Genomic DNA, 22,967 nt, shown 5'->3' with positions numbered 1-22,967 from the left:
TACAACTACTCCTGGCTTATATGCAACCCAGAAATAAAACAGGAGTCATCATTTGGATTGTTTATATAAAATCAGGTGATTTGGGACTATGCTTTGCATGATATAGTGCTGAGCTTATTTACACCTAGCCCTAAATTGATGGCATTTGTTAAATGAATTGATTTCACTATTACCTGTTTGCACAATTTTTTGTGGATCGCTTGCTATTGCTGATTATATGTACTCTATAGATAAATGTGTAAGGCTGTGTCCTGTTACTGATATATATAGTCTTTAGCCCTTTTGCCTTTTTTTTTTTTTTTTTTTTTTTTTTTAATATTTTTAATTAATTGGCATATGTACCAAATTCAACCCCTAGTATATATCTGTTATTTTAAGAGTGGACTAGATATTATTTCCCCTAACCTTTATAGCTGGTTGTTTGCCATTGCATATAGATATTCAATATATTTTTATGTTAGAATGAAGTCCAGGCTTTCATTGTTGAGGCCCCTTGCATTGTTGGAGAGCTAACAAAGATAAATAGCCCACCTTGGTGAAATTGGAAAACCCTACTTATGCATCTCAGGCACCTCAACACCATCTGAGCGCCTCTTCTCTGCTGCAGGCAAAATAGCTGCAAAAAAGAGAGCCAGCCTCAGCCAGGAGCATGTGGACATTTTTTGCATTTCAATGCAAAGTTTCTGAAAGAGTGAATAACAGAATGTTATAAACAGTGGTAGTTAATCTCTTACTAGTTCTACCTCTTTTTAAACAGTTTGTGTTTTGCTTATTTATAAAAATTTGTTCTGCTGCTTAAATATTGGACCAACAGTTATGTTAATGTCAAGTTTTAGTCTAAAGTTTATATTTATAACACTCAGTATGTGGATTTTTATTTTAAATATAGAGAAAAAATTATTTTTATTTTTTTTATTCGATTAGTCGATTAATCAAAAAAATAATCGGCCGATTTAATCAACTATGAAAATAATATAGTTACAGCCCTAGATTATTCTAATAGCTCCTGCGTGACTTTGCAGGACCTGGTATACAGTCCTAGAGAAGTTGTCATCTCTTACACCTTGGAGGTTTCTTCTGATGAAGGACCTATCTCAGGGTCCATTCCTTCATTCAGATCTCGTTTCTCTGAAGCGGATTGCTTGGTGATTGAACGCTTAGTCCTATCTGTCATTGTGACCCTGATTCAGTTTCAGAAACCTGTTGTAGAAAGACTTTCCATAGGGTTTAGATTATACTCCTTTATTGGTGTGAATCTGAGTGCCATTCTGTGCCTTGCAGTGTGCCTTATCTTATTTTTCATGCTGATAAGGTGGTTCTTCATTTGAAGTTGGGTTTTCTTCCTTAAAGTAGTTTCAGATAGGAACTTGCTGTTCCATCTCTATGTCCTTATCATTCTTCTTAAGTAACATTTGTTGCACAATCTGGATGTTGTGCGTGCTCTAAAATTCTTCATACAGGCGACTAAGGATTTTTGCCAGTCCTCTGCCCTGTTTGTGTATATATTGTCAATATATTGTCTATATATTGCACATTTTCTGTTAATCCAATAAACCTCATTTCACTACTGAAATATTACTGTGTCCTTCAGTTATTTGATAGATCAAAATGAAATTGCTGATCCAAACACCCAATTATTTATAAATTAAAATCATGGAAAATCCAGTATAAAACCGTTTAAAAACGTACTTAGAAGCTTCCAGCTTAGCACTGTTAAAGATTAGCTGGAACACCCACTGCAAGTGGGAAATAGCAGACACTCTCCCCCTTCCTCTGCATATAAAAAGACCCTTTACACAAACAGAAGCAAGCTGGAGTAGTTATACGTCGCTATTCTCCTAAAACTTTGGGGCTTGGTTAGGAGTCTGAAAATAAAAAAATAAGCAAAACTATCCATTTTAAAAAACAAACAAACTATGGTCTATATAAGTGGATCTACAAAACATTTATGCAAAGAAAAATGTAGTGTATAATGTCCCTTTTAAAGTGAAGGTAAAGTGTTTTTTTTTTTTTTTGTGTGTGTGTGTTTTTTTTTAACATTTTGAAGACATCCATGCATTCTTTATTATTTACATAAGCTAATCGCTACTTTTTTTTTTTTCACTTTCTTTTATTATTTTGAAAATTATATATATTTATTAATCCCTACCGTTACGATGGTGACTCCTCCCTATCTCTTTTTTCTGATTTTCTGGTATGTGAGATATAGAGTGGTCCCACCCGCTCTATTAGTCTCTCAAAAGGGCGTTCACACTCCTCCATTGAACTGTGCATGCGCAACTCGGCGAGCTCTGGTAATTCCAACTGCATGCAATTACGCATGCGCGAAACGGAGCGCGCATGTGTATTCAGATGTGAAGAAAAAAGGATTAGGGCATATCATTAAGGAGGCGAATGATGTCGAGTGACGGACACCTAACTGCTAGATTTTTAATTGGACAATGTAAAAACGTGACTGATTTAAAAAAAAAAAAAGTTGTATTTGTATACTGTCAGAAATCAATTTATAAAGCCGATCACTACTAGATCAACATGAAGGTAACTTTAACTTCACTTTCTTTCTTGGAAGGTTTTCTTTCTTTTAGCAATCTCTTCTGCTAGAAGAGTTTGTTGTCTGCTCTTTCATATGATACTCTTATTTCTCATCAGGATAAGGTTTTGTTGTTTTTGTTTTTTTTACTAAATTTGACTTTTTGCCTAAGGTTGTGTTTTCGAATGTCTTGAAATTGTTGTCCCTTTATGTCCTAATCCTAAGAGTTCTTCAGAGAAGCTTTTTCATAACTTTGTTGTAAGAGCCCTGAAGTGCTATGTGGATGCTAAGGATTTAGCTTATTCAGTTTCTTTAAGCTTCTTGCTTGAAACTTGATTCACAGAGTTTACTTGGTGGTGAGACAGCTTCCACCTAAGCGGCTTACTGCCCATTCCACAAGATCTTTTGACTAAATTTCGGTGGTCTTTGCATACTTTTACTATAGTCTAACATTTTTGTTTTTGCTTCTTCTGAGACTGCCTTTGGTTGGGAAGTCCTTCAGTCAGTTGTCTCTCAGGTTAATTTTTTGTGCCTGTCAGTCATTATAGTTGCATAAAAAGGGGGGGGGGTAGAAATTATTTACCCTGTTTTTTTTTTTTTTATTTGGGTTCATTTAGGGTTGTGGATTTAGTTTCTCTGTGGGGGGAAAATATGTTCTTTTTTTTCTTACCCTTATTTCTCATTGCTTGTGGACTTAACATCTTTGGTATTAGTCCACAGGAGTAATTGATCATGGATTCTCACCATCTGTATACAAGAAAACAATGTATGCTTACCTGATAAATTCATAAGATGTTACCCTGTTTTTTTTTGGTGTTGGTTTGTTTTTGGGCACATTTATTTTACCCTGCTCAGTTTTTTTTATTTTGCTCATTTTTGTTTTCCTACGTCTTTTTCTTAGCTGTACGTCAGACTAACTGGTGAGGTGGGAGGGGTTTTATAGAGCTCTTGGGGTTTGGGAGTCTTTGCGTCTTCTAGTGGCAGGGAAGAGTAATTCCCAGGAGTTATGGATTGTTTCTCATCACTATGAAAGAAATTAATCCGGTAAGCATAAATGGAGTTTTTCTTTACCTTAAACGCTAAATACATTTTATAAGCATAATATTGAGGTTAGCCCCACCCCCTACTCTCTCTAGTCATGGGTGCTGCCATATTGAAATATCTTTCACTACAATGCAGTGCTGACCTGTTTGCACATGTGCAGCAACTCTCCTTCAGATATCTGCAGTGTAACCTAGGTTAAATGTCGGCACCAATGATTAGAGGGAGGTGCATGAAATGTGCTTAGTGTCCCTTTTTAAGTATAGAAGAAGTAGGTAGGGATATCACAGTAAAAAAAAAAACATCTGCTATTTCAAATATCAGAATAAAGTAAAAGGAACTTTTTGTAAACACTACAGCAAGTAAAATCGATCACTGGAAACAAATTATTACCTGGCGAAAAGTTTAGGGTAAACTGTCCCTTTTTAAATATAAATTTGCAGTGAAAGCTTTTAAAACTTTGCCTTGTTCCGTTATTTTTCTTTTTTAGTGACTTGTGGTTCTGAGATAAAAAAAAGCTTGTAGATGTCTTAAAGACCAAATATGTTTGTTTTAAGAACACACATTTCAGTTTCACAGTGTAAAGACAACAGGCAATTTAGGTTTCCCCCAGGTCTATTTCTAAGTTTTCTGTGAACAAAACGTGCATTGTTAAGGGACCCGTAATTGAGAGGAGTTGCATTTATGAGGCATTAACCAGTTAAACCAGTTTTAATATATGTTTAAAAAAAGTGGTGGTCTATGGGGATATTACATGTTTGCTTGCTTAGTAATATCCATTTTCCATATTCAAAATAACTCCAAAAAGTCAAGATTTGTTTACCCGTAAATATAATATAAATTTATATAATATATATAATATATATATTTTAGTACGCAGAAATGTTTTATGTATGGTACTACTTTTGACAAATTAGTAGAGGTTTCAGTGTAACGGCCCAGAAGATTTAAAGGGATAGGTCAAAATTGAAATGTGCCTGTTTAGAAAGTATTAGTGAAGGCTTGATTTGTGTCATACAAGCCACTACGGACTCTGAGAGGTTTGTTGTGTAGTTACTGGTGCCTGGGCCCTTACAGAATATGTGCATGTGCCGCTGAAAAGTTATAGCTCTTACTGGAAGCATTTTTGCTAATTGACATATACTGCAATTTTTTTTATTCAAAGTTGAATGGTAACAAGGCGTTTTAATTTGGACCTTTCTATATACTGTTTTTGCTTTCGGTTTCAACTTGTATTTTTGTTGCTATGTTTAAGGATATAGTAAATGACGTCTTTTTATATGTATTCACTCATTTTCATTTGTGTCCCTTTTCAGATTCTTGGCTTGAGTTTGATGATCTGAATGGGCCATTTTGCAAGTCACACAAGAGTTTTATTGTCCCTCCTGCAGAAATCCATATTGTCATTTGGGAAAGAGAGTCCTCACAAATTACTGAAGGAAAGTCACCTTGTACAGTGGATACGGAAAACAAATCATGTACTGCAAATAACCAAGTCCTTGCATCTCCCAATAACGGCTTGAGTCCAACTGCTTGCAACACATTACCAGCTAAATCTGTACCTTCAAATGCTGCAGCAATGCCAAGTGATTCCAATTGGCTTTCAGGGATGGAGGGTTATGCTGATGATGACATCATAACATTGACTCTTGTAGAAATTCCAGTTGACTCTCAGGGCAATCCAATCGAAGATAATGTCATACCAGACACTCCTATTCCTGTATCACAAGTACAATCAAAAGCTACAGGTTTTCCAACAGAATCTTTTTCAGGTAATGCACCTAGTGATACATCTAATAACTGTATGCTTATGCCTGAATGTATGGGTGAAAAGCAATCTAGTATTTCAGCAAGTGAATCTCCACCTACCAACACTGAACATTTATCTCTTGCGATTAAGACCATAAATCCTAAGCCAGTTGCTAATGAAAAGAAAGATGATAAAAAGAGTGCCATCTCTGATAAATCATCTGCAAATGGTTTTTCCTGTCCAATGCCACACAGTACAAAAAAAGGTGTGGTCGGCAGCTGGATGAAGAGCTTACTAAACAAAAATCCTTCTTTTCTGAACACCAGTTTGTCTTGTTCAAGCAAGAAGAACCCTGTGAACTATCAGAAGTTAACTCCACTGCTAAAAACAACTGATGTAAATGTGATTGCTAAGAAAGCAGAAAATTTTGGTGGCTTTAAAGTCAAAGGCATTGTGAAAAATAAAGTAGACTCCAACACATCCCTAATCGATATTAAGAATAATTCATCTCTTAAATTACCTGTCCCAAAAGATGAGTCTTCTACTCCTTTAGGAACTTTTCTTGTACCCACTGTTTCAAAACCGCTAAAACACGGACGAAATGTGTTAGATGACAGTAAGTCTGCAGCAAATGACACCTCTTCTAATGAGGATAAAATTCGAAAGCTTCGAGTGAAGCTACTAAAAAAATTAAAAGCAAAGAAACATGAATTGGCATCTCTTGAGATGACTGCAAAAGCTCAGTCTAATAAGCAAGGTGGTCACACAAATCCTAAATCTCATCTCAATAATAGCAATTTGCATGACTTTCTACAGGAACTACAGGACCATATAGATAATGTGGACAATGAATCTGTATGTACGATGAGCTCTAGCACATCTATTTGTAGTAGTCCAGGGGATGCAGAATTCTTTGCAGAACTTTTTTCTCCGACAGCAGATTCCACAAAATATGCCTCTGATGATACTAGATTCTTAGAAATGTTAGCTGATGGTTACAGTTCATCCATACCAAATCATACAGCTCACTCCTCTAATGAAAGCTTGCACCAAATACAAGAACATGACTATACCATGATCAGCATGTCTCTTCAGCAAGATAAATCTGAAAATACATCCAGCCTGAAACATAACAGCAGTGACAGTTCCATTGGAGAGGAAACCGTGTCTGATTTCCTTTCTCAATCTGCAATGCATTTGTTAAACACTGATGAGGAATATTTCCCTCCTTTTGATGACATCTTTTAAAATGCGTATGTTAAGCTTTCTTTGTCTGACTGTGATCAAATCTTATGTTTACCCCACCATTGGAGGCATCTAGATTTAGTTTTTTGCAAATTTAGTAAGCACTTTTGAGTTTGCTATACTTCTATTGGCTTCTCGGGAAAAAAAACAATAAAGCACTAAAAATATCAGTATGTTCTAGTTCCTGCTGCCTTATGGATGATTTACTGCATTTAAAAAACAATATTAACAATTTTGTTTGTTTTGCATTTGCCGGCTTTATCCATTCAGATTCTGATTTTGTATGCATGTTGTGTGCTGACCTGCACATTGATCTTGTAGTGCTTAATCTGAACCAAGTCAAAGGGTCTATACTTACTAAAATATTAAGCAAATAATGTGTATGTATGTATTGTGTATAATGATTGTATATTAGTTTGTCAGTACGTATTATGTAACACTTTTTAGAGATGTTAAAGGACCATTTATAATGCAAATAATTACTTGCCCTACTTTGCATAATTTTGTCTTCTGACTGCAATTGTTAAACACACAGTTAAAGTACCGCTCTGAGCTACAGAGAACTGTTGTCCCCAAGTGGACACAGCTGCTGATTGGATCATCTGCAATGTCCACACAGTATCAGCAATTCTCTGTCTCTCAAACAATACTTTAACTGTGTTTAACACAGATTTGCAGAATTAGTTGTACTAAAACTAAACAGTTGGAGCATGTCGTTTTTACACTATAATGTTCCTTGTAAAGGGACTGTCCAGACAAAGATTTTGAATAAAAACATTTTCTTTTTTTGCCACGCACTTGTATTTAAAAGCTATCACTTTTTCAGCGAGAGATTTTACTGTGCATATCTAGGTATGCTCATTGCACATTTTAGCAGTGTCTCTGCATAGCCAGCCTGCACTTTGTATCACGTTGGCAGTTGATATGCACATTAACCCCTTAAGGACCAGCAACGTACCCTGTATGTCGCTGGCCTTTTTTTGGGACTTGATTGTTTTATAGCGCGGTCTTTCCACCAGCATTGAGACTGCTCTATTCCACAAAGCCTGCTCTAGGGAGGGCATTAATAGCGTGTTCTTGCTAGACTTGTGCTATTATGTCCTGAAAAACCCCTTAACGACCAGTGACATACAGGGTACATTGTGGTCATTAAGGGGTTAAAACCTCAGTGATAGAACAAAATGTTTCTAGTATAAGCTATCACAAGTGTTGCAAAAATACTTCTATTCAGAATTGAAATGTACTGATGTGGGTTTGTTTGGACTGAAATGACCCTTTATTTCATTATTACATCTATGGGGTTGGTTTCCTTAAAGGGACACTAAACCCAAATTTTTTTCTTTTGTGATTCAGATAGAGCATGACATTTTAAGCAACTTTCTAATTTACTCCTATTATCAAATTTTCATAATTCTCTTGGTATCTTTATTTGAAATAGAAGAATATAAGCTTAAATGTCGGCTCATTTTGGTGATAAACCTTGGATGTCCTTGCTGATTGGTGGATACATTCATCCACCAATCAAAAACAGCTGTCGAATTCTGAACCAAGAAAAAAGCTTAGATGCCTTTTTCTTTTTTCAAATAAAGATTTCAAGAGAATGAAGAAACTTTGATAATAAGGTAAATTAGAAAGTTGCTTAAAATTGCATGCTTTATCTGAATCACAAAATAAAAAATTGGGTTCAGTGTCCCTTTAAGATTGCTTATTGCACTGTTGAAGTCTGCTCTAAATAGTTCCAGTTGCATATTGTTGTAACTATATAAAAGCTTGTTACGTATTTGCGAAATACTATATGTGGTATTCCATTAATGTTTCTTTTGCGTGTTACTGTACAGTTTGGATGATTAAAAGTTTTAATAAAAGTTAAATATTTTGCACAGACATCCGATTTATATTTTTTTTTTCTTCCATTTTGTCTTTATTTGTACTTCAATATTTCTACAAAATAACATAACATACTAAATGAATACCTTAAAGGGACAGTATACACAAATTTTCATATAGTTGCATGTAATAGACACTATTATAAAGAAGAATATGCACAGTTACTGATCTAAAAATCCAGTATTAAAAACTTAGAAACTCCTAGTTTAGCACTATTAAAGGGACAGTCTACACCAGAATTTTGTTTAAAAAGATATAATCCCTTTATTACCCATTCCCCAGTTTTGCATAACAAACACATTTATATACTTTTTATATACTTTTTACCTCTGTGATTACCTTGTGTCTAAGCCTCTGCAGACTGCCCCCTTATCTCGGTGCTTTTGACAGACATGCAGTTTAGCCAATCAGTGCAGACTCCTAAATAACTCCACTGGAGTGAGCACAATGTTATCTATATGACACATGAACTAGCACTGTCTAACTGTGAAACTTTCAAAATGCTCAGAGCAAGGAGGTGGTTTTCCACGGTTTAGAAATCCGTTTCAGCCTACCTAGGTTTTGCTTTTCTAAAATACCACCAAGGGAACAAAGCAAATTTGATAATAAAAGTAAATTGGAAAGTTGTTAACAAATGTATGCCCTATCTGAATCATGAAAGTTTAATTTTGACTAGACTTTCCCTTTAAACACTTTGAGATGGTAATGTAAAATTATAAATTGTATATATAAAAACAACTCTGCGATATACTTTCATTATTTGTTTTGTCCCCTTTTTCCTGCAATTCCATTCTGAAATTGATCTGTTAGAAGTGGAAGTGCAGAGCACTGTTATATTCCATACAGCCATTGGCTGCACACTCTAGTGACCTATTTATAACTGTACAAAAAGAGTTACCAAAGGGCTTTAAAAATAAAAAAAACAGCTTTATTCATACAAAGTTCCACCACCTCAAAAGTGGTTTAGAAGACAGCACCTCAGTATATGTGGCTTGTGGGGCACGGAACCCAGGGTCTGCCTAGTCCTGCAGATAGTTTTGTGCCACAACAGGCACTTAATCATAGGATACCATACACTGTGCAGACTCCCTATTTAAAGGGAAAACAGCCTGCAATCAAGCAACAATTAAAAACATTCTTGGTAATATATACACAAACCGTATACATTTCATAGTACTATGGAAAAAGGGGAAAACGGAAAACTGGACAAATATAATATGTTAAATAGTAAATTCATTCAAAAAATAGTAATGATATCAAGTTAAAGGAACACAACAATATACTTATACAAAGTATATGGAGGCCACATCAAATATACAGGAAAATGTTATTGTGTATGCACACACGCACAATATATCATATCTTCAAGTATAAGGCTATTTCAAACAAATCAATCAACCAGCTTCAAAATTTGAGTGTGTGCACATACACAGAGATGAATAATCAATGTGTCCCTAATGTGTTCTCTTACTCGAGACCTCAACTCTCTGGAGGTCTGACCCACATATTGAAGGAAACAAACTTTGCATTCTAAAAGAGACTACAAATGAGCTTCTACAATTCGCATAAAACTTACTTGCAAATTCCTCATTGGTGACTGAGCTTTTAAAGCCATTACCAGCTTGTAAAACCCTGCAGGTAATGGCCGTACCTTTCCTTTTGATCCACTCACTATTGTCAGTAACCCCTGTACATAACAAACTAGCGGCTAATTTAGTGGTTAAAGTCATTGGCTTTTTGGGAACAAACTTGCACTGTCATCTTCCAAAATATTAAGGTTCTTTTACAATATAGAACACACCTCATGAAGCTGAATAGAATACTCTGTTGAGAAAACAACTTTATCCTGTGTGATAGTATTCACGCTATTGGATTTTGAAATCCTATTTTGTTTTTGTCTTTTGACCTCATCAAAGGTATTCTCCAACTGTTTTTATCATACCCTCTGTCTTGAGCCGTTCAATTAAGGCCCTGGCTTGCTTTTCAAACAATTCTTTCTTCGTAACCTCTTAAACTGACCTCTGGGAATGGATCACACTAAATGTGGTGGATGACACGACTTAGCATGCAAGATAGTGTTCCCAGCTGTGGGTTTACGAAATGTCACTAATTTGACATCACCACAAAGGTTCAAATCACTTGGAACAGTAAAAAAGTTTAGAGGATGATTTTGGTACCAATGACTGCGATATCCCCTTGCCAATCAAACGCTCTTCTGATTTTTACCCCATTCAGTTTAGGGGTTCTGCTTTGAATTTGTATCAGAAGCCTATTGAAATGGAAATATTGCAGTTGGAGGAAAAAACTAAACTACAGAAACAAACTTATAATTTAACATGTAGGTAAAGAGCAGCATTAAAAACCTTGGAGAATAATAAAGAGATTGTGATTAGATATTCAGACAAGGTTGGGAATGTGGTTGTCCTAAATAAAGTTGATTATGTTAATGAAAGTTTGAGACAACTTGTTGATATAAGCACGTATAGAAAGTTGCATACCAATCCCACTCATGTATTTAGATCTAAACTATTTAAGATCTTAGAGTAGGCTATATCTTTGGGTTTGTTGGATAGAGCACAAGTGGAATCATTGGTTCCTGAAAATCCTCGTATACCCATTTTTCAGTATTTACCCAAAACCCACAAGTCTAACCTCCCCTGGTCGTTTATTGGAAGAAAATAAGCAGCACAGACACTGGATTGATGCGAATAATGTGCAGGTTTATTTACAGGTAGTGCAAAAAGCACTGCATGAGTGTGTAAAAATTTTTTTTTACAAATTAAATATGCACACTTGGCGTGGAGGGGATAAACACCCCAGGGTTAGAATACTGATGGAGTACAATGCGGGTGTGAAGGAGAAACAGGAAAACACGTTTCAGCACTTGGCCTTACTCATTACCTGATTAAAATCATACAAGGTGTTCTATAAAACCATACGCCCACTTACCCATTGGTCAACCGGGGCACTCCCCCTTCATGAGATAGACCAATGGGACAATGCATACAAATTGGCAGCTCCAAACTAAACGTAATACAGAGTTACATTTCCAACACAGAAATAGTTATTAATAAAGCACTAAGTCAACCAAGGTATTAATTTCAATCTGTACGGTTCTTGCAAGTAAATACTAAACTAGTCAGTCCGACGACTGTCCTTAACTTTTCCAACCTTGTCCTTTTAGTGGGCTACTTGTCTTGGTTTTATAGAACACCTTGTATGATTTTAATCAGGCAATGAGTAAGGCCAAGTGCTGAAACGTGTTTACCTGTTTCTCCTTCACACCCGCATTGTACATCAGTATTCTAACCCCGGGGTGTTTATCCCCTCCACGTCAAGTGTGCATATTTAATTTGTAAAAAAAAAAAATTACACACTCATGCAGCGCTTTTTGCGCTACCTGTAAATAAACCTGCACATTATTCGCATCAATCCAGTGTCTGTGCTGCTTATTTTCTTCCAATATTCACATTTGGCCATTTGTAGCAAGCACAGATGCTGTAAGCGAGCCAGGTTCTGACCGCAGATCACACACTTTGCCTAAGACCTACACCGGAGGAAGTGAAGCCGGCATTTCCGTTTCTGGAGACAGATCTAACACAGCCTGGAGTCCCGATGTGACGAACACCTGACACTCTGAGAGGAAAGGATTGCCCCGAGTGGAGGTTGAAAGAGTCCCCGGAGGACAGCAGGTATGTGCCTTGAAGATTGCTGTTTTCTAGAGTGCTAAGTTAGATTCTACACCTGGATGTACAGTTTTTGATCGACCGTGAGCTTCCTCTTTGTATTATACCCCACAGAGGTAGGGGAATCCTCTAGGGGCATTACCCTCCGCTAAATGTCTCAGTATAAACAAGTCTATTTTCAGACCCTAATTGGATTAAGGACTTTGGTTTAACAAAAATACTGTTCACATTTAACATTAGTGTTCATTCCTCCAATGTTCTTTTTTCTCCCCCCTGGTCATCCCATAATCTCTGGGATTGGGTCATTATTTGAGCCCACCTCTTAGTGGATTGACTCAATTCTCCATCCTCTTGTACAAAATCTTAAAAGCTATTTAAGAGATTCTAGCCATGTATTAAAAGTGATTTCTAACATTAAATGGGAATGTAGCTTTAAATGGATAGTTGTGCATGCAGCTTATCTGTATTCCTGCATACCACACTCTTGGTATTAAGGCTGTTAAGTATTTTTTAGATACCCACACCAGGTTTAGAAAGGGAAAGCAAGATGTTTTTATTGGAAAAAGTAGATTTTTTGTTGAAGCATAATTTCTTTGACAGAATTCTACACACAGATTTGCGGAACAGCCATGGGGGCGAAATTCACTCCCTCTTTAGTAAATCTGTATGTAGGATGGTGGGAAAACCTTATCTATATACTGACGATAACCCATTTTGAGATAGCATAATCATGTATATGTGTTTTTATAGATGATTTAATTTTCATTGATAAAGAACCTTTTAATTTTGTGAGCTTCCTACATTATCTAAATAGTAATGACCTCAACTTGAGATTTGTTGGTGACCCACCAAGTGAATCTGTTAACTTTTTGGATTTGAACCTTTGTGGTGATGTTAAGAGTGGTACCATAATTAGTGACACATTTCGTAAACCCACAGCTGGGAACACTTTCTTGCATGCTAAGTTGTGTCATCCACCACATTAAGTGTGATCCATTAGAGTTCAGTTAAAGAGTTTACAAAGAAACACAAACTCTGATGAATTGTTTGATAAGCAAGCCAGGGCCTTAATTGAACGGCTCCAATCCAGAGGGTATGATAAAAAGCAGTTGGAGAATACCTTTGATGAGGTCAAAAGACAAACAAAATTATATGATTTCAAAATCCAATAGTGAATACTATCACACAGGATAAAGTTTTCTCAACAGAGTATTCATGAGGTGTGTTCTATATTGAAAAAGAACCTTAATATTTTTGAAGTTGACAGTGCTTAGGCTAATGTTATTGATAAGTGGAATTTTGTTCCCAAAAAGCCAATTACTTTATCCACTAAATTAGCCGCCAGTTTGGTATGTACATGGGTTATTGACAATAGTGAGTGGATCAAAAGGAAAAGCACGTACAAATGTGGGAATAGTACGTGAATTACCTGTGGGGTTTTACAAGTTGAGGTCTCTAGTAAGAGAACACATTAGGGACACTAAGGAGTTTGTTAAAGAGTCAGCAGTGGCCAGACATCATAACTTATTTCACATGACCAATGTCTTCAATACATTGATAGATATAAATTGTTACAGAAGCAAGAGCTATATTGGATCTATAGATTAAGAACCATAGCTCCTTTGGGACTCAGAGAGTGGGATGTGAGTTATTTCATAGAATAGCCCCTTTTTTTACATATACATACATGTGTGCATACGTGTATACATTTTTACATGTATCATTTCTCTGTTTCTATAATATCAATGTAACATATTGATTTTTCATCTTTGTGTATGTGCACACACTCAAATTTTTAAGTTGATTGATTTGTTTGAAATAGCCTTATACTTGAAGATGTGATATAGTGTGTGTGTGCGCATACACAAAAAAAAATTCCTGTATATTAGATGTGGCCTCCATATCCTTTGTATAAGTATATTATTGTGTTCCTTTAACTTGATAATATTATCATTACTATTTTTTTAATATTTAACATATTATATTTGTCCAGTTTTCTGTTTTCTTGTTTTTCCCTTTTTCCATAGTACTATGAAATTTATACTGTTTGTGTATATATTACCAAGAATGTTTTTAATTGTTGCTTGATTGTAGGTTGTTGTATTCCCTTTTAATAGGGAGTCTGCGCAGTGTATGGTATCCTATGATTAAGTGCCTGTTGTGGCACGAAACTAGTCAGGAGGGCTGTGACTATGTACTTTTTTTTTTAACTTTGTATAAATAAAGTTGTTGTTTATTTTTACAGCCCTTTGGTGCCTCTTTTCTGTGCGGCTGTACTCCCCTCTTTTTGTGCTTTGCTTGGCCGTTTCAGCGTGCACCCCTTCCAGCCTAAACCCAGTGGTTTATTCCAGATCCGCTTCATGTACACACTAAGCGCTCAAGGGACTGAAGCGGCAAGGATCGAATGTGTATTTATAACTGTCCCTAATTTGCCACAGCAGAGAAGATAACCTAAGTTACAACATGGCAGCGCCCATTGGTTTATAGACACTAAAACTTTACACTTATTTCTTTCCTATGACATGGAGAGTCCACAATGCCATTCCAATTTCTAGTGGGATATTCAACTCCTGGCCAGCAGGAGGAAGCAAAAAGCACCCTAGCAAAGCTGTTAAGTGTAACTTCCCTTACCCATAATCCCTAGTTATTCTCTTTGCCTCTGTCAATGAAGGTTGTAATCCTTTTATCGGTATTTTCCCTGCAAGCAAGGATTGGGGTCTAGCTGTGTCCACGTCATTCTTTTGAGTAAAAGTAGTGGTGGCTTTTAGCAGTTAGAAGTAGGGTTGCACCGATACCGATACCAAGTACTTGCATGAGTACTTGTACTCGTGCAAATGCACCGATACTTAAACCGATACCTCCACTTACTACCCATATGCTATCTTGTGGTGTTTTTTTTCAAACTGTATGTTCCCATTTCATTTAAAGCTGGAGTGGAGACTAAACTAAAAATTGTTTACTACTGTTCTGCCAATACAAATTTCTCTTATTTGTATTATTGTAAGAGAGATCACTGTACTGCGTTCAGACAAACCCCTGAAGTACTGGGCAGTTAATAAACTGAGATTTCCAGCTCTGGCTAAAATGGCCCAAAAATATCTTTCTGCCCCATGCAGTAGTCTGGAAAGTTGAACCTCCTTACTGATAGCAAAAACAGACTTATAGCTGAACATGCAGAGATGCTTCTGTTCTGTTCCTTAAAAAGAACTTGCCACTAACTTTTGAAAAATTATTCTAATTGCTAGATTGCCTTTTATACTGCTAGTTCTCATCTTGCACAGTTATGTTCAAAACATACTGTACTCTGAGGAACATCTTAGCTTATATAATTACAGGAAGAGTACTCATAGGAAAAATTAAGTTAATCCCAATGAACACTCATCCTGCAATTATAGGACTAGATTTAGATTACATTTGATTGGTAAGCTTTACCAATGTTCTGTTCACATTTCCAACTCCATATCCTTTAATAGAGTAGGACGTGTAATGAGAGCATTGGTAAAGCTTACCAGTCAAATATAATCTAGCCCATAGTGTTGTTCACCATGATTAAACAGTATTCTGTTCTATTTTTTACTGTATGGCACTTTTGGTTGGATGCAATTTTATATGTTATTTATTGTTGTTGTTAATATATTTTATTGTAATATTTTTATTTCTAAACATGTTCTGTGAACTTTGTGACGAATAAAACCTGTTTTATTATTTCATCATTTCTTTTGAGCTACAGTCCTTCATAATTATAAAGAAGGAATCTTAAATAATTAGTCTGTATTGTGCTTGGTAAACTGTCACATGACATAAAAAAAAAGTATCGGTAATTGGTATCGGCGAGTATTTGAAAACAAGTATCGGTACTTGTACTCGGTCTTAAAAAAATGGTATCGGTGCAACCCTAGAAGTAAAGCAAAGACTTCCTCACTGTCTTCTAACATTTTGCTACCCCTTTGTAGAAAGCCTGAGTTAGTTACTCTGTTCTTTCTTTTACTATGGTTTCCTAATGGGGAGTGGAGTAGCGTTCACAGCTATGTAGCTGTTACCTGCCCTGCAGCTGGATTCCCAGGTAAGTACATTTTCCTTCTAGGTTCTGAAGGGATAGCACTTTAGAGGTAAAACCTCTAGTGGATCAAAATTGGGACATACATTATGTCAGTGGTCTTCGATATTTTTGGGCGGCAGTGCCTTGTGTGTCCTCTCAACCTCCTGGGGTTGTATATTTGCCAGGGGATTTTGCAGCACAGATAACTTCTGCAGTATCGGCGGCTTTGTCTGCTTACCCTACTTCGGGTAAGCGTAAGAGGAAATCTAAACCTTTGTCTGCTAGTAAGGCCTCTGACCCCTCTAATTCTGCGCTGGTCAGCCTTTCACATTTCTCTGATGAGGAGCATACTTCAGTAACTTCTGAAGGTGAAATCTCAGACTGACACTTTGGTAGAAAAATCTTCAGAATCTGAAGAAATAAATTTTAGATTTCAACTAGAACACTTCCGTTTATTACTGAAGTAGGTTCTAGCTACTTTAGATGACTGAACCTTCGGTTGCTGTCAACCCCACAAAGTCTTCTAAATTGGCTAGAGTTTCATTCTCCATCAACTGAGGAGGTTTTTCCTGTTCCAAGAAAGATGTCTGAAATTATAGCTCAGGAATGGGATAAGCCAGGGGTTCCTTTATCCCCTTCCCCTGTTTTTAAAAAAGTTTCCTGTTGCTGACTCTATTCGCGACTTTTGGCGCACTATGCCTAAAGTAGAAGGAGCTATTTCTACTCTTGCTAAGAGAACTACCATTCTTAAAGAGGATAGTTGCTCTTTAAAGGATCCCATGGATAAGAAGGATTACAGTGGAGCTGCTTGGGGATCTCTGAGAGCAGAAGGGGAGGTGAGGTTGCCAATAAATGTTTTAGAACTCTGTGCTGTTTTCATGACTCTTCAGACTTGACCTCTATTGAAAAGGGAATCTCATCTTTGCTTTCAATCAGACAATGTCACAGGAGTGGCTTATATCAATCATCAGGATGGATTTCACAGTTCCCTAGCCATGAAGGAAGTGTCTCAAATTCTTTCATGGGCAGAAGTTAATTCCTGCTAGTCCTGGCAGTTCATATTTGAGTAGTTAACTAGGAAGCAGATTTTCTCAGTTGTTAGAATGGTCTCTTCACCAGGATGTGTTTAATCAGAATGTGGATCTTTGTGGTCTCCCAAAGATAGATCTGATGGCTTCTCCTTTTAACAACAAACTTCCCATGCACTTTTTAAGGTCCAGGGACCCTCTGTCAGAGTTTGTGTTTGCTCTAGTAGCTCACTGGTCATTTCAGTTTGCTTATTTGTTTCCTCCTCTGGTACTTCTTCCCAGAGTGATTTCCAAAATAAGGCTAGAGAAATCGCCTGTAATCGTGATTTCTCCAGCTTGGCCTTGCAGGATCTGGTATGCAGATCTGGTTCAGATGTCCAGTTGCCCTCCTTGGCCACTTCCTCTGCGTCCAGACCTTCAATCTCGAGGTCCGCTTTTCAATCCGGATCTCAAATCTCTAAGCTTTATGCATGGAGATTGAACGTTTAGTTCTTAAAGGACCAGTAAATACAGTAGATTTGCATAATCAACACATGCATAATATCAAGACAATGCAATAGCACTTAGTCTGAACTTCTTATGATTAGTAGATTTTTTTTCTGACACATTTTAAAGTTATGTCTATTTTCACTCCCAATGCATCATGTGACAGCCATCAGCAAATCACAAATGCATATACGTATATTCTGTGAATTCTTGCACATGCTCTGTAGATGCTGGTGACTCAAAAAGTGTAAATATAAAGACTGTGCACATTTTGTTAATGGAAGTAAATTGGAAAGTTGTTTAAAATTGCATGCTCTATCTGAGTCATAGAGGATAGACGTCTGCTCTTTCTGTTTTGTTTCATAAGCAGATTGCTAATCTTCCTGACATTTATGGTTTTGCTCAGGATTTGGCATGAATTAAGCCTGTGATAAAGCCAATTTCTCCTACCTGGAGCCTTAACTTGGTGTTAAAGGTTTTGCAGGCTCCTCCTTTTGAGCCTATGCATAAAGTGAATATTAAGCTTATTTCTTGGAGGGTTTTGTTCCTTTTGGGGATCTCTTCTGCTAGAAGAGTTTCCGAATTGTCTACTCTTTCTAGTGACCTTCCTTGTCTTTCATCAGGATAAGGAAGTCTTGAGTACTAAGTTTGACAATATCTGTAGGGAACTTGTTGTCCCTTCTTATTGTCCTAATTCCAAGAATGCTTCAGAGAGATCTTTGCATAATTTGGATGTTGTTAGAGCATTTGAAGTATTACATTGATGCTAATTTCAGACAAACTTCTAGTTTGTATGTTTAACTTTTCTAGTTCTATGAAATGACAAAGTTTCTGTCATGAGATGCAGGACACAGTATAGAAGGTACAACGCTATTTTATTGCAGAGCATAGAAGTATACATCTAGAACAATACATCTCACTTAGTAACTGCGACATAGACAATAACGGACCTAAACCACACCCCCATCCGGTGACGTCACTTCCCACTCATCACATTTTCCCCCTTTTCAAAGGACAAAGCATATTTTTTTTTCATTTGAATACAACAAATAACAAGGTATACAAGAAGAATACAACAACAATTTTGTATAGTATATAACAAATAACAGGTTAAAGAAAATATCTGTATAAACAACATGAATTACATCCTGACTTGAACATCAGGTAGACAACCCTAGTCCACAGTGACCATGGGATTATTCTGCCCATACTTCCGGTCACTGCTCTAACTAGTGCTAATCCCGATAACGGGCCGGAAGTTTCACCACTCTTCCACTTGATGTAACTCTACATCAACTGTCCTCTGATACAGAAGAAGGTGATTGAGAGTCTGCTGGAGGCAAAGACATATCCTCGCTGTGATCTTGCTGAGGGGAAGGCACCCCTTTTAAAACAGGGCATCCCACGGGCAGTGGTACTAAGGCATCCAGTTCTAAACTCTCAGGTACAGGCTGAAGATGTTTTCAATTTCGACGTGCGACTGTCCCTCCATCAGTAAGGACTACATAAGACCTTGGTTCTGGAGAGCTTCCAATTACCGTAGCAGGCTTCTTCCATTTCTTCTCATCACCCAGTTTAATTCTGACACTTTGCCCCGCATTCAGCTCCTGCAAGGGTCTCACAGAGTGTCTCCTATCGTAGAAGAATCAATAGCCCCTTTTTGCCTCTTCATCCCTCCTAAGGACCTCATCACGAGGAACAGAGCTTGTTGGCTGGAAGACACCCACAGAGGGTAAGGTGGTGCAAAACTGGCGTCCTAGCATCAGCTGTGCCAGGCTAAATCCTGTGACTTGAATGGGAGTCGCCCTATAGGACAAGAGGGCCAGGTACGGTTCAGATTGCTTCAAAATGAACTTTGTTGTTTGAACTGCCCTTTCAGCCATTCCATTGGCCTGCGGCTAATGTGGACTTGACGTGGAATGTACAAAATCATATTCTCTGCTGTAAAAACTGAACTCTGTGGAAGCAAACTGCATTCCGTTATCACTCACCAACTCCATTGGTATGCCCCACCGGGCGAACAAGCTCTTGAGACGAGTGATAACAGCTTGACTTGTGATTTCATTCAAGGGTGCAATCTCCAAATACCTGGAATAGTAGTCAATCACGACTAGGTACTTTTTTCCATGCAGTTTGCACAAATTAGCAGCTATTTTCTGCCACGGGCCTGCAGGCAGCGGAGTAGAAATCAAGGGCTCCCTTCTCTGAGTAGGCCGGCGTTCCCGGCAAAAGACACATTTTGACACATGGCTTGCAATGTCGGAACTGATCCCAGGCCACCATACTGCCGTAGCTGCCCTTTCTCTGCACTTTGTAATGCCTAAGTGGCCATCATGAATCCTGTTTAACATCTCCTGCCGCATGCTAACAGGAATAACAATGCGGTCCTGGAACAGCATCAACCCATTCAGCTCCGTGAGCTGTGACCTTTCTGACTGGTAAGAACTTAGACATCCAGGCTGCCCAACTCTCGGGCCAACCTTCTTTTATGTACTTTATAACTTCTTGAAGGTCTGTATATAAATATGTCTCTTTCCTTATTTGTTCTAGCTTCCCTGAAGAAATGGATTTGGAGGCCAGAACTGAATCTACATACACCTTCACATCTGATTCCGTTGAAGATTCTTCAGCAGCAGCCAGCGGGAGCCTGGAAAGTGTATCTGCTACAACCAGTTGTTTCCCCGGCACATGCACTGACTGGACGTTGAACCTGAGCAGCCTCATTAGAAGACTCTGGCATCTTAGGGTGTTTTATCAATATCATAGGAGTTGATTAGAGGAACTAGCGGTTTATGGTCAGTCTCAAGACTAAATTTCTCTAAACCCACTAGGTAACGCTGAAAGCGCTCACAGGCCCAAACTGCAGCCAGACACACTTTCTCAATTTGGGCGTATTTTGACTCAGCAGCCGTCATTGTACGGGAACAATAGGCGATGGGCTGTAGTTTGTTCTTATTCAACTGCAGGAAGGCGGCCCCTAACCCATAACTGCTCGCATCAGCACTAACCCCAGTCTTTTTGGAAGGGTCGTAGAACCCCAACACTGGGGCAGACCCCAGCAGGGACTTGAACTGCATAAAAGATTCTTCCTGTGAAGGTCCGCAGACCCAGGCAACATCTTTCTTTAGCAACTCTGTGATAGGCTGTAGTATTGTGGATACATCTGGAAGGAACCTGCCCACATAATTTACAAGGGCCAATATTTGTCTCAGCTCATGTACATCAGAAGGACTTTTCATCTGTTCAATAGCACGAATTTTCTCAGGGTCTGGCTTGATGCCATCCCCATTGATGATATGCCCAAAGTAACATAACTCAGCTTTCCTAAAATGACATTTCTCTTTAACTTCAGCCCGGACTCTCTAATAGTCTGCAGCACACTGCTCAATCGCTGATCATGTTCCTCCAATGTAGACCCATACACTAAGATGTCGTCCATTAAGACTGCCATGCCCACGTGGTCTCTTAGGAGAGAACTCATTTCTCTTTGAAAGATTTCAGGAGCAGAGGATATCCCGAAGGGGAGTCTGCAAAAGCAGAACCGACCTACCGGTGTGATGAAGGTAGTCAGTTTGTGGCACTTTGGATCTGGAGGTATCTGCCAGAAGCTGCTAGAAACATCCAATGTAGAGAAGAACTTCGCCCCAGCCAATTTCGGAGCTATGACTTCAAGTGTCTGCAGCACATATCTCTCTCTCTTCACCGCCTCATTCAGTCTTTTCAAGTCTATGCAGATGCGTACTTTCCCGTTTTTCTTTGCAACAGGCACAATGGGTGCACACCAGTCAGTTGCTTCAACATCTTCAATTACTCCCATATTCTTCATACTCAGAAGCTCCTCCACTTGATGCATGAGCGGGAACGGAATTCTACTTGGAGTGGTAATGCTGTATGGGACTGCGTCACCTTTAAGTGATATACGGACTGGGTTGCAATTAAGTAGCCCCAATTCACCAAACATATCTTCTGAAATCTCATTCACTCTGGCTACTAGGCCCAAACCACAGGCTGCTTTTCTGCTCAATAAGTTGTTAACACACTGACCTATAATCACATGCACCCACATGGTGAATTTCCTTTGCTTGTACTCGCAGCTGGCAAGAAATTTTCCAGCACAATTAATGCGGCCACCAGGACTATGGACTTTTGTTGTAACTTTCGCCAGCTGAGGCTGTCGAGGCAGTTTTATGAATGCTGCAAGGGACATTACAGTGATGTCTGCTCCTGTGTCGATCTTAAAGGCAACTTTGGCTCCCATTACAGTAAGAGTAACCCTCCAATCTTCTTCTGAACCAGGCTGTTCAATAACAGACCCTACAAAGGACACTCCTTGACCCTTCTGGTCGCTATCCACCTGCATCTCCTTAATATATTCAGTTTTACACACCACTTCAAAATGGCCCATTCGGTTACATTTTCTACATTTTTTGTCTTTAGCAGGGCATATGACACTCTGATCATGGGCGCGGTTGCACCGTGTGCAGCGAGCATGCTGCGCCCATCCGCTTCTGGGCCTATCTGTTGCCCTTGGTCTACCGCTCACACTGTGCCTTTCACTAGCAGCTCTCCTGCCGTAGCTGCCCTTTCTCTGCACTTTGTAATGCCTAAGTGGCCATCATGAATCCTGTTTAACATCTCCTGCCGCATGCTAACAGGAATAACAATGCGGTCCTGGAACAGCACCAACCCATCCAGCTCTGTGAGCTGTGACCTTTCTGACTGGTAAGAACTTAAAGACATCCAGTCTGCCCGACTCTCAGTCCAACCTTCTTTTATGTACTTTATAACTTCTTGAAGGTCTGTATCTAAATATGTCTCTTTCCTTATTTGTTCTAGCTTCCCTGAAGAAATGGATTTGGAGGCCAGAACTGAATCTACATACACCTTCACATCTGATTCCATTGAGGATTCTTCAGCAGCAGCCAGCGGGAGCCTGGAAAGTGTATCTGCTACAACCAGTTGTTTCCCCGGCACATGCACTGCCTGGATGTTGAACCTGAGCAGCTTCATTAGAAGTATCTGGCATCATAGGGGTGTTTTATCAATACCATAGGAGTTGATTAGAGGAACTAGCGGTTTATGGTCAGTCTCCAGACTAAATTTTTCTAAACCCACTAGGTAACGCTGAAAGCGCTCTCAGGCCCAAACTGCAGCCAGACACTCTTTCTCAATTTGGGCGTATTTTGACTCAGCAGCCGTCAGTGTACGGGAACAGTAGGCGATGGGCTGTAGTTTGTTCTTATTTCAACTGCAGGAGGGCGGCCACTAACCCATA

General features: G+C 38.4%; 1 protein-coding gene across 3 annotated transcripts in view; it reads left to right on the top strand.

Annotated features, from left to right (window-relative positions):
* Positions 1 to 8,450, top strand: part of USPL1 (ubiquitin specific peptidase like 1) — a 72,877-nt gene extending 64,427 nt beyond the window's left edge. For all 3 annotated transcript variants that reach the window (XM_053708472.1, XM_053708473.1, XM_053708471.1), the window contains one exon: positions 4,888 to 8,450. In XM_053708472.1, coding sequence (XP_053564447.1) covers positions 4,888 to 6,569 — 1,682 coding nt within the window. In that variant the 3' untranslated portion in view covers positions 6,570 to 8,450. The remainder of the gene's footprint in view (positions 1 to 4,887) is intronic.
* Positions 8,451 to 22,967: the final 14,517 nt, after the last annotated feature.

Source organism: Bombina bombina, chromosome 3, assembly GCF_027579735.1.
Source record: "Bombina bombina isolate aBomBom1 chromosome 3, aBomBom1.pri, whole genome shotgun sequence".
Lineage (NCBI taxonomy): Eukaryota > Metazoa > Chordata > Amphibia > Anura > Bombinatoridae > Bombina > Bombina bombina.
Note: the sequence above shows the minus strand (reverse complement) of the source record. Positions and strands in the feature narration are given on the sequence as shown.